The 13,548-nt window shown below is 42.0% G+C and overlaps 1 protein-coding gene across 1 annotated transcript in view; it reads left to right on the top strand.

The window, feature by feature from the left end:
* The window catches only part of NBAS (NBAS subunit of NRZ tethering complex), a 1,027,824-nt gene that overhangs the window by 367,240 nt on the left and 647,036 nt on the right, over nucleotides 1-13,548 (top strand). The window contains 1 exon segment of the mRNA XM_075341124.1: nucleotides 13,261-13,383. Coding sequence (XP_075197239.1) covers nucleotides 13,261-13,383 — 123 coding nt within the window.

The raw sequence follows: 13,548 nt of genomic DNA, 5'->3' as shown, positions 1-13,548 counted from the left end.
CAGTGTTGACAAGACAACTAGAACGCATGTCACTGGCCTCAGAGGCTCTGCTGATGTAATGGAGCTCAGTGATTAGCTGCAGTGGTAACATCACAACTACAGCAAACATCACTGACCTTAATGGCTCTTCTCATATAGTTCAGCTCAGTGATTGGCCGCAGCATTGACAAAACATCTTACTGTAGTCAAAATACAGAGATTTGGAGATTAGCGGGAGCAGTTGATTCTGACAGATGGTGTGCCAGAGACAACATGAGCACTTGGCTGAGACAAGCGGTCCTGTGTATGGCGGAGTCGGGAGGGAGAGCTGCCAGCCAAAAGATCCTTTGTACTCTCCAGAACATCAAATGGAAATGTTTTGTTTTTTTTTTTCCCTGCTTATCAAGAAAAGAGCCGAGCTTTGTCAGTATTATGACTATTCTGAAAAGACGTCATTTATAAGAGAAATTAAAAGGGACTAAATTGCCAGCTGCCAGCGGGGGAAGGGGACTGATCTTTCAGGTTCCCACCCTTCAGCAGCACAGATTTGATTGCAGCAGTAAGTGGGACAAAAAGCTAAGAAATTTCTTTTTTTTTTTCATGTTTCAAGCAATTTAAATTACTGTCAAACAACTTTTTAATTGAGGTTGAAGAACGTCTTTCAGTAAAGCGTTAAATTCCTCAGTATTGGGCATCACGGCCTTGTTCACTGTCGCTTTTCGCTTAGTATTTGCAAAAAAATGTTTTTTGATAGGACTGTATTTTTGATTTAGTGATAAACTCTCCGAACGAGAAAATGAATCAAATCATAAATATCATCTTTTTCATAAAGTTTGTGGCACAAGGCCTGAGGAAGCCTGATGTCTGATAATACGAGACGTCTGCGAGAAGGAGCCGCGCAGGGCCGGAAATCTGCTCATTTTTCATTCTGCCCGTTATATGAAGGTACGGGCTCGCTGTGTGAGGCAGACCTCGTCCTTGTCATCAAAATACTCTCTGGTGCGCTCTACTGTTAAATTGTTAAAAGTTCCCCTTATTACTTAGTATATTTATATTTTGGAGAGCTGCATAACAAACACCATGGCCCCTATTACAGGCTTCCTCTGGAATTGACTACATAAGCAAGGATGGTTGACCTTAGGGAGATCAACATCCAACACCGCGGAGACACCATCACGTGTTTCTCAACGCAGTGATTCTAGAGCAATGCCCCCTGGGAAATATTCAAAACAAGAAAGCCTGCGGAGACACCATCACATGTTTCTCAACGCTGGCAGGAAACTAGCCAGGTCTTTCACCGGGAAGGAACAACCACGGGAAGGGCAGTCTCCAGTCAAGGAGACCACCTATGTTTGGCATCATAGGTGGCACCATCACGTGACACCATCACGTTGAGAAACACGTGATGGTGTCTCCGCGGTGTTGGATTTTGATCTCCCTAAGGTCAATCATCCTTGCTTATGTAGTCTTCTACTAGGCATTGCTCCCACTAGCCAGTTTCCTACTCCACACTGATGAGGGGAAAATACCCCGAAACAGCTGTCTGTGGATGGATACCATGTTTGACATAGGTGGTCTCCTTGACTGGAGACTGCCCTTCCCGTGGTTGTTCCTTCCCGGTGAAAGACCTGGCTAGTTTCCTGCCAGCGTTGAGAAACATGTGATGGTGTCTCCGCAGGCTTTCTTTTTCCTCTGGAATTGAGGCTCTGCTTTCATGAACCTGACTGACAGAAACTTCTAGATTTTCAGCGATTCATCTTCATCTCCTTTATTCACAGATACGCTGCAACACTTTTTTAATTGAAAATCTCTCCTCCAATTTACCAGAGAGTTTAGTTTGCTGTGTTTGAAACCAAATCACAATTTCTTAGGACTCCTAATGAGAACCTGCACCCAGCGAAGGCAGATGATTCTCCTTCAGAACAGAGAGATACAAGTCTCTAGACAGATATTAATCATCAATCTAAGCTTCGATCTGTTCTGGTTTCGGTATCTGGATATTGGCAGTAATTTTAGAACTTTGGTCATCTGGTGTCCTTCTTCCAGCAAGGAATTACTTTCCTTTCCTTCCCTCTCCTTGCCCTTTCGTCCTCGCCTGTGCCCTATCTTTCCCTCCTCTCGTGCCTTTTCTTTCCCTCCTCCCGTGCCCTTTCTTTCCCTCCTCCCGTGCCCTTTCTTTCCCTCCTCCCGTGCCCTTTCTTTCCCTCCTCCCGTGCCCTTTCTTTCGCTCCTCCCGTGCCCTTTCTTTCGCTCCTCCCGTGCCCTTTCTTTCGCTCCTCCCGTGCCCTTTCTTTTGCTCCTCCCGTGCCCTTTCTTTCCCTCCTCCCGTGCCCTTTCTTTCCCTCCTCCCGTGCCCTTTCTTTCCCTCCTCCCGTGCCCTTTCTTTCCCTCCTCCCGTGCCCTTTCTTTTCCTCCCCCGTGCCCTTTCTTTCCCTCCTCCCGTGCCCTTTCTTTCCCTCCTCCCGTGCCCTTTCTTTCCCTCCTCCCGTGCCCTTTCTTTTCCTCCCCCGTGCCCTTTCTTTCCCTCCTCCCGTGCCCTTTTTTTTCCTCCCCCGTGCCCTTTCCTTTCCTCCTCCCGTGACCTTTCTTTTGCTCCTCCCGTGACCTTTCTTTTGCTCCTCCCATGCCCTTTCTTTCCCTCCTCCCGTGCCCTTTCTTTCCCTCCTCCCGTGCCCTTTCTTTCCCTCCTCCCGTGACCTTTCTTTTCCTCCCCCGTGCCCTTTCTTTTGCTCCTCCCGTGACCTTTCTTTTGCTCCTCCCGTGACCTTTCTTTTGCTCCTCCCGTGACCTTTCTTTTCCTCCTCCCGTGACCTTTCTTTTGCTCCTCCCGTGACCTTTCTTTTGCTCCTCCCGTGACCTTTCTTTTCCTCCTCCCGTGACCTTTCTTTTCCTCCTCCCGTGCCCTTTCTTTCCCTCCTCCCGTGCCCTTTCCCTCCTCCCGTGTCCTTTCTTTCCCTCCTCCCGTGTCCTTTCTTTCCCTCCTCCCGTGCCCTTTCTTTCCCTCCTCCCGTGCCCTTTCTTTCCCTCCTCCTGTGCCCTTTCTTTCCCTCCTCCCGTGCCCTTTTTCTCCTCCTGTGCCCTTTTTCTCCTCCTGTGCCCTTTCTTTCCCTCCTCCCGTGCCCTTTCTGTCCCTCCTCCCGTGCCCTTTCTGCCCCGCCTCCCGTGCCCTTTCTGCCCCGCCTCCCGTGCCCTTTCTGCCCCTCCTCCCGTGCCCTTTCTGCCCCTCCTCCCGTGCCCTTTCTGCCCCTCCTCCCGTGCCCTTTCTGTCCCTCCTCCCGTGCCCTTTCTGTCCCTCCTCCCGTGCCCTTTCTGTCCCTCCTCCCGTGCCCTTTCTGTCCCTCCTCCCGTCCCCTTTCTGCCCCTCCTCCCGTCCCCTTTCTGCCCCTCCTCCCGTCCCCTTTCTGTCCCTTTTCCCGTCCCCTTTCTGTCCCTCCTCCCGTGCCCTTTCTGTCCCTCCTCCCGTGCCCTTTCTGTCCCTCCTCCCGTGCCCTTTCTCCCCCTCCCCCCTTCCGTGCCCTTGCTCCCACTCTTTCCCTTGCAAAGTGTGTTCCCATATTCATGGTACCCAGACATGGCTGACCTCTCCAATCTTGTGACATAGTGCATTTTTGACCCCTAAAAGCAGTTCTATCCACATTAGTTTATGGGAAGGAATATCCCTGCGCCTCACATTGCTCTCCCTCCGTATGTCACATGATGTTTTTCTTCCTGCCGGTAGATTTAGCTTACACGTTAATTTACTTTATAATCTGTTTTTATTCACAACTTTATTTTGCCTGTCTTCTGGCAGCTTTCCATATGGGAAGTGCAGGTGGTGGAAATTAAGTCACTTTATTAAATGTACAGCTTCATTATCTAGTTACAGCAGATAGATGGATTAGCTCAGTGGTTACACACCCGCCTGAATAACAATGACACTCGGAGACTTGCTGGAGACTCTGATCTGTATCCTACGGTCGTCTCTTCCTGACCTTGAAGAAGTTGCTTTGTGTCCGTGTGTCCCAGGTGACCGGGTGACATTGGAAGACCGTCTGCAAAGACCACACTTAAATACATGGCTGATGTTATTCTTGTTTTCTCTTCTGCTAGTTCTTTCATTTTTTTTTAGCCTTAATATTTTCTCTTATGTAAGGCCCCCTATACACAATAGATGTCGTCCGAGACCCCCATACACACGCCGAGCGTTCCTGTGTGTAAGATCTACTTTCAGACTCCTCTGGTGGAAAAGTATTTCCCAGAAAATAAAATAATTTTTGGGTCAAAGGACCACACTGTCATACTGAACTAATCCTGGTCCGCACTTAAAATTAAAGGGGTCTTATGTATGGCAAATCGAGAATATATACTATAAACGTCCGGTAGGTAGAAATTCTACTTCCAGGACTCTTAGGCTGCTTTCACACATACGGTTTTTGCAGTGCGGCTCAATCCGGCTCAAAAACCTATGCAACGGATGCGGTGAAAAAAAACGGATCCGTTGCATACGTTTTTCCATGCGGCCCGTCCGTTTTTTGACGGATGCGGCTTGATACTGAGCATGCACAGTGCAAAAAACCGCATCCGGCGTCCATAGGCTTGCACTGTAAATCGCGCCGAATCCGGCGCGATGTGTTTTTTTTTCGCCGCACAAAAAAACGTGCCAGGCAACGTTCCATCCGGCTATTAGCCCATGCGGCACAATACGGCGCTAATGCAAGTCTATGCGTAAAAAACTCAACCGGCGGAAAATAAAAAAACGGTTGTGTTTTTTTCTGCAAAGCGCCGTATTGTGCTGCACTGCAAAAACCGGATGTGTGAAAGCAATCTTACCTCCACAGTCTTTTTTTTTTTTGTAAAGATAAGATGACCCTCTACTAGTGTGTCAAGTTAGCAACATTTCAATTTCTTCTGCGGGTGCGCTGAGTTTCTATGGGCGGATTTTCGACATAGAATTGGATTAGATGTGGAAAAGCCACAGATAAAAAAAATAAATAAATAAAATTCCACACATGACTATATCAATAAAGTTTTGCTAAATACTACGAAACACCAAAAAGATTCAAAAACATAATGAACAAAAAAATCCACAAGTAATACTTTATCTAATACGTCCATAAATAATTCATAAAATCTGCGTCATTAAAAAATCCCCCAAAAAACTAATTGTTGGGAATGTATCCTCATAGCACAATCATACAGAGGTTTTTGACGAGGATTTAGAAATAGATTCTGCTCCTAAATCCACATCACAAACTGCATTGAGTATGTTTCTGACTGATCGGAATAGGAACAGCTTGTTTACTGCACACAGTACTGGTTATTTTTTTATGTTATTCTGAACATTTCTCAGTAACTGATAGCTTTACAGTTTAAAGGGAACCTGTCACCGAATGTTTATAATACTCGCCTAACGGTTGTTGCAGTGCAAACTGGTCGGATGGGTGTCTCCGTTCTCCGGGTCCCGCACCTCCTCTTTCGGCCATCTTTGTCCTCCTTCTGAAGCTAGTGTAGATGACGCGTTCTACGTCATACACACTAGCCGGCATTGAGGTCCTGCGTAGGTGCACTTTGATCTGCCCCAAAGTATTTTAGTGCGCCTGCGCGGGACTTCTATGCCGGCTAGTGTGCATGACGTAGAATGCGTCTTCCACACTAGCTTCAGAAGAAGGAGGACAAAGATGGCTGAAAGAGGAGGGGCGGACCCGTAGAACGGAAACACCCATCTGACCAGTCTGCACCGCACCGACCGTTAAGTGAGTATTATAAACATCCAGTGACAGGTTGCCTTTAAATCCTCATAAATACTGAGTAGGCCCTAAAGAGGAAGAGGTCATGTAGGCACATGGCTATCTACAATACATCATGGATAGCGTTGAGCGAATGCCTAACTATTCCTATTTGCTATACTCATAATGAGTACGGTCTACTACTCCTGTATTCGTTCCAAATAGCGTGTGCAATGCAAGTCAATGGAGAAAACTCGCAACGTAATGGGTAACCCGGATGCCGTACTAGTTACTACTTGAACGAATAATACAGCATTTGGGTTACTCGTTACTTTGCGAGTATACCCCATTGACTTGCATTGCACACGCTATTCGGAATGCATACGCGAGTATTAGACATTATTCGTTAGGAGTATAGCAAGTACTAATAGTTAGGTACTCGCTCAACTCTAATCATGGATTCTTCCCTTATTGTCTAGTGTTTCAGAACTTACATAACCCGCAGTAAAGCGACCCACAGACACTGAAGCCCCCTGTCTAATTCACATACTACTTACTGAAGTGCGAAACGCTTTGACGCCATTCTTCTGATGTATGAGACATGCGGAGAGGTCTATATAGTCCACCATTAGTACTTGCCAGCTACTGCTCCTCAGCTGCAGCCACTACTCCTCTGTGTGGCTGCTCTTATATAGTTAATCTGTCAGATAAGCATTTTTCTATCCATATGGTTGGAAACCGCAGGTTGTGCACCTATGGTCTACGGGATATGGAAGCCTTAATGATTGAGGTATGTCCAGTTTAATCTTAAAGAGGTTGTCCACTTTTACATTGATTGCCTATCATTAGGACAGGTCATTAATGTAGGATTGGCTGGGGTATAACACCCCATACCCCGGCCAATTAGCTGTTGTCGGCAGCAGGCAGACGGAAATGCCTCGCTCCGGAGCTGCCCTGTCTTCTTATAGCGGCTGGATAATGCAGATCCACCTCCTATTGATTTGCATGGGAGGCAGCTGTGCAGTAACCGGCTGTGGCCTCGATTAGAGAACAGAGCAGCTCCACAACTGAGTATTTCTTGTTGCTGGGATCAGCTTATCAGTGGGGGTGGTGGGTGTAGGACCCCAGCCAATCAGACAGTGATGACCTATCCTAAGGATAGGCAATCAATGTAAAAGTAGTGGACAACCCCTTAAAATAATGACTGTTGAGCAAAAGCTATTTAAAGATAACCTGTAAGGCCCCCAACACTGGCAAAATGCTACCGTAACACTGCCTCTTTTTGCCTTCTAGTATTGTCCTTCTTGTCCGAGGCCCACCTTTTATATTTGTGCCAAAACAACTTTTATCTTCGCAATCACCATATGCAAATGGATGAGGACTAGTCCAGCAGAGCATCTCCTCCCTCAATGTGGTCTGGACTCATTACCTAGATTCACTCCTCCCGGCCATGATTGACTTTCCCGCTGCTCCTCGAGTTGTTTGAACGCTGCTGTGATTTTTTTTTGTGCATGCGCACAACCTGCTGTCTACGTGTCCTTTCTTGATAAGACCAAAAAAGAAAAAACCGAATACGAAGGTCTATAATGTATACAAAATATTTTATTAATTAAAACCATTTAATCTCAAGAGACACAGCCGGAGCTGGACAATAGGCGTCACAATCCATACAATCATATCATCCCTGTCTCAAAGTTCAATATAAATATGGAGTAGATATATAAAAATATAAAACTGAAGAATGTATCACAACATTATATATGATCAACCATATAGGAGTTCATCAAGTTATATCTCAAAACAATAGATGTATAGATACAATAAAATACATTATCAGTTAGTCATAGAGCGATAAGTATATAGATAAGCAAAGCTTGGACCAATACATAAATGTGTCCAAGAATTATGGTTACTGAACAAACAAAAAGTGCAAAATAAATAAAAAAGGAGAGAGGAGAGGACAGTGTGTATACTATATATATATATATATATATATATATATATATATATATATATATATATATATATATATATATATATATATATATATATATATATATATATATATATATATATATCTAAATAGTTAAAAGAACAGCCAAAACTCCATAGATGGATGGATGGAGAGAGTTAATGGTATTAACACTACTTAGAAAGGGAGGGGGAGGTGATACGTTCCCCAAATGATATACTTATATTCTCCATCTTGAGAGTCTATCTATACAGAAATGTATTAACACTCTGGGACCAAGAATTATGGTTACTGAATGTGTGTGTGTGTATATATATATATATATATATATATATATATATATATATATATATATATATATATATATATATATATATATATATATATATATATATATATATATATTTATATATATATATATATAACATGCGTATATATATATATATATATATATATATATATGTATATATATATATGTATATATATATGTATGTATGTATGTATGTATGTATGTATATATATCTATATCTGGACCCCGAGAGCGTCATAGGCTATGTTTTGAGGGGAAATTTTACCCCCGCTCTTTACAGTTATTCGCCAAAAAAACCTGCCTCCATTAAAGCGAATGGAGCTCGGAGCTAGAGTGCAGCCAGAACTTCAGAAGAATGCGCAGCCACGCCCTTATATGAAATGTTGGCGTGTCACAATGCAGCCAGGGAAAGAGGCAGACACAGACAAAGAGACAGACTGACAGGGAAAGAGAGGGAAAGAGAGAGACAGGTTAAGAGACAGACACAGACAAAGAGACAGACACAGGGAAACAGACAGACATGGAAAGAGAGGGAAAGAGACAGACAGGGTAAGAGACAGACAAAGACAGGTAAAGAGACAGACACAGGGAAAGAGACAGAGGGAAAGAGACTGACAGGGAAAGAGCGGGAAAGAGACAGACAGGGAAAAGGAGAGACAGGTTAAGAGACAGATAAAGACAGGTAAAGAGACAGATACAGGGAAAGTGACAGAGATAGACAGACAGGGAAAGAGATAGATAGACAGACAGGGAAAGAGACAGACAGGGAAAGAGACAGACAGGGAAAGAGACAGACAGGGAAAGAGATAGATAGACAGACAGGGAAAGAGACAGACAGGGAAAGAGACAGACAGGGAAAGAGACAGACAGGGAAAGAGACAGACAGGGAAAGAGACAGACAGGGAAAGAGACAGACAGGGAAAGAGACAGACAGGGAAAGAGACAGACAGGGAAAGAGACAGACAGGGAAAGAGACAGACAGGGAAAGAGACAGACAGGGAAAGAGACAGACAGGGAAAGAGACAGACAGGGAAAGAGACAGACAGGGAAAGAGACAGACAGGGAAAGATAGAGAGAGAGACAGAGAGATATATACAGAGGGGGAGACATACATTATAATTACATTTATACCTATTTGTTTTGTGTGTAGAATACATTTTTGTTAATACATTCTATTTTGTTGACAGCAGTTATTAACCCAGGCGAAGCCGGGTAGTACAGCGAATGGATCTGGGAGCCACAGTGCAGCCAGAACTTCAGAAGAATGCGCAGCCACGCCCTTATATGGAATGTTGGCGTGTCACAATGCAGCCAGGGAAAGAGGCAGACACAGACAAAGAGACAGACACAGGGAAACAGACAGACATGGAAAGAGAGGGAAAGAGACAGACAGGGTAAGAGACAGACAAAGACAGGTAAAGAGACAGACACAGGGAAAGAGACAGAGGGAAAGAGACAGAGGGAAAGAGACTGACAGGGAAAGAGCGGGAAAGAGACAGACAGGGAAAAGGAGAGACAGGTTAAGAGACAGATAAAGACAGGTAAAGAGACAGACACAGGGAAAGTGACAGAGATAGACAGACAGGGAAAGAGATAGATAGACAAACAGGGAAAGAGATTGAGACAGACGGAGAAAGAGACAGACAGGGAAAGAGACAGACAGACAAAGATAGAGAGAGAGACAGAGATATATACAGAGGGGGAGACATACATTATAATTACATTTATACCTATTTGTTTTGTGTGTAGAATACATTTTTGTTAATACATTCTATTTTGTTACCAGCAGTTATTAACCCGGGAGTAGCCGGGTAGTACAGCTAGTGTGTGTATATATATATATAGATATATAGATAGATAGAGATATATATATATATGTAGATATAGATATATATATATATATATATATATATATATATATATATATATATATAATATATATATATTTATATCTCTCTCTACATATATATATATATATATATATATATATATATATATATATATATATATATTTATTTATATCTATATATATATATGTATGCATGTGTGTGTGTGTGTGTATATATATATATATATATATATATATATATATATATATATATATATATATATATATATATATATATATATATATATATATATATATACAGTATATGTATCTAAATAGTTAGAGAGTTAATGATATTACCAGATTACCAGTACTTAGAAAGGGAGGGGGGAGGGGGAGGTGATAAGTTCCCCAAATGATAGACTCTCAAGATGGAGAATATAAGTATATATATACAGAAATGTATTAACACTCTGGGACAAGGGGTAAATCAGAGAGCAAAAAGAGCCCTTATTGAATGATACCAGGGACAGTGACTGTGACAAGGATAACAATATGCAAGTCTATTAGTCATGTAATAAGATTAGAGGTAAGTAAACACTGCAGCCTTGTCAGGTGCCACTATGATAATTACTGCTGCATAGACTGAATGCCCTAATCCATGGGTCCCCAATTCCAGTCCTCAAGGGCCGCCAACAGTGCATGTTTTCAGGATTTCCTTAGTATTGCACATGTGATAATTCAATCACCTGCACAGTTGATGATTCCAACACCCATGCAATGCTAAGGAAATCCTGAAAACATGCACTGTTGGTGGCCCTCGAGGACTGGAGTTGGGGAACCCTGCCCTAATCAGAGGCAGAGGCAGAACAAAGCCTGTGACCTGTACACTGACGCCGTATCAGGAGCGCTGGTGAGAACAAGGAAGTACAAGCAGGCACATTACCTGATAGCTGCAAATGTCACCAGACACTGATACAGGATTGTGACGCTCCCCGACACTGGCGTTTCGGCAGTTCCTTCTTTCCCTTTGAAGAAGGAAGCGCCGAAACGCCAGCATCAGGGAGTGTCACAATCCTGTATCAGTGTCTGGTGACATTTGCAGCTATCAGGTAATGTGCCTGCTTGTACTTCCTTGTTCTCACCAGCGCTCCTGATAAGGCATCAGTGTACAGGTCACAGGCTTTGTTCTGCCTCTGCCTCTGAATAGGGCATTCAGTCTATGCAGCAGCAATTATCATAGTGGCACCTGACAAGGCTGCAGTGTTTACTTAACTCTAATCTTATTACATGACTAATAGACTTGCATATCGTTATCCTTGTCACAGCCACTGTCCCTGGTATCATTCAATAAGGGCTCTTTTTGCTCTCTAATTTACCCCTTGTCCCAGAGTGTTAATACATTTCTGTATAGATACTCTCAAGATGGAGAATATAAGTATATCATTTGGGGAACGTATCACCTCCCCCTCCCCCCTCCCTTTCTAAGTAGTGTTAATACCATTAACTCTCTCCATACATCCATCTATGGAGTTTTGGCTGTTCTTTTAACTATTTAGATATATATATATATATATATATAGTATACACACTGTCCTCTCCTCTCTCCTTTTTTATTTATTTTGCACTTTTTGTTTGTTCAGTAACCATAATTCTTGGACACATTTATGTATTGGTCCAAGATTTGCTTATCTATATACTTATCGCTCTATGACTAACTGATAATGTATTTTATTGTATCTATACATCTATTGTTTTGAGATATAACTTGATGAACTCCTATATGGTTGATCATATATAATGTTGTGATACATTCTTCAGTTTTATATTTTTATATATCTACTCCATATTTATATTGAACTTTGAGACAGGGATGATATGATTGTATGGATTGTGACGCCTATTGTCCAGCTCCGGCTGTGTCTCTTGAGATTAAATGGTTTTAATTAATAAAATATTTTGTATACATTATAGACCTTCGTATTCGTTTTTTTTTCTTTTTTGGTCTTATCAGCAATCCCCGAAGTGGTCTTATGGTCCCTTTGTACCCCTAAAAACAAAAAGTGTATAAAAATAAAAAATACACATAGATGAATACATTGGATACGGTGTATATGTGTGTGTGTGTGTGTGTGTGTGTGTATGTGTGTATGTGTGTGTGTGTGTGTGTGTGTGTATGTATATAGTATATAATGCATACACATCTATCTATATATATAATATGAATATATATATATATATGAATGTGTGTGTATATATATATATATATATATATACACACATATATATATATATATATATATATATATATATGAATATATATATATGAGAGAGATATATGCATGTGTGTGTGTGTGTTTGTATGTATGTATGTATGTATATATGTATATATATATATATATATATATATATATATATATATATACATAGATGGATGTGTGTGTATGTATATATAATATATATATATGAGAGAGAGAGATATATGTATATGTGTGTGTGTGTGTATATATATATATATATATAGATATAGAGTGAGTGTATTCTGGGGTGTGGTACGGGCGTCATCACTTAAACTGTCCTTTGTGATGTGTCCTTTCTTGAGCATCGCTACAGTTTTCTGGACTATTGCAGTGTGCTGACGAAGCCGGTTGACCACGTATGCTCGGGAAGGGACGCTCAGAAAAACATCAAGCACAAAACTCGTAGCCGTACTAGAATGACTTGGATAGTAATGATCAATCATACCCTGAGGATTTGATTCCAGGTACTGCAACTGGACTGGTCTGGGGTAAGCGATGCCTCGAAAGTGGGTATAAGGGACTATTGCTTACCGAAATGTGGGTCATCATAGACTCTCCACCTATCAGATGTCTTTGAGATATCCTATGAATATGTCATAAAGTAGTTGAAGTAGGAGTACCCCCTTTAAAACAGACCAAATTTATGTTGAGTCGACTTTTTTTTAACTATGAAACATTCCATTTGTCCCCAATAACATGGACACTCTTTTTGGAGAGATGTGCAGATTTGTCTCCATTAGGAATATAAGGACTGTTCAATCTGATTTCTCTTGTGTTCATGGTCAGATTCATATTCGCATTACAGTCACCGGTCCGGCCGTCAATCTCATAACCAGGACTAAAGTAAGGTTCGTTAGATTGGCGGTCAGTCCAGGAAATCCATCCAAATTGTGCTCCTATAAGACGAGCCGGTGCTGTGTATTCTCTTAGGTTGCTCTTACCTTTAAAAAAGACTTTTTTTCATTTTTTTTTTACTTTTTAAAAAGCTTTAAGTTTATTGTTTTTGGCTTTTGTTTTATGCCTTCCTGGCGCTAATGACTTCATATAGTATCGTACTTATATTATAATACGTGAAACTGTATATATTAACGTGTTAATCGTGACCCTTCTATATTGTTGGCCGCCAATGTTTATTAGTGATCTAGTAATCTTGCTTGCATTGGCAGTGTGTCTGAGATCCTGGAGAAGCACGGACTGCAGAAACCCATTTCATTTGTGAAGGAAACACAGTCAAGTTTAGATGAAGCTCGGAAGCTGATCATAAGACTCACCCGGCACACCGGACGCAAGTAAGGCCCTTCCTTCTTATTTGGCTTACCTTAATTTAGCTGAGTGTGGGTGAGGTATCTTTGGGGATGTCATACGGTTTGGGAGGCTGTTGGAGCATTATTCTGTAGTGTGAGCCCTGTGGCAGCATCATACTATACAAGGGGCAATGTGATGGACATCATATA

The sequence above is a fragment of the Anomaloglossus baeobatrachus genome, chromosome 3 (genome assembly GCF_048569485.1).
Source record: "Anomaloglossus baeobatrachus isolate aAnoBae1 chromosome 3, aAnoBae1.hap1, whole genome shotgun sequence".
Lineage (NCBI taxonomy): Eukaryota > Metazoa > Chordata > Amphibia > Anura > Aromobatidae > Anomaloglossus > Anomaloglossus baeobatrachus.
This window is presented reverse-complemented; position numbering and strand designations above follow the sequence as displayed.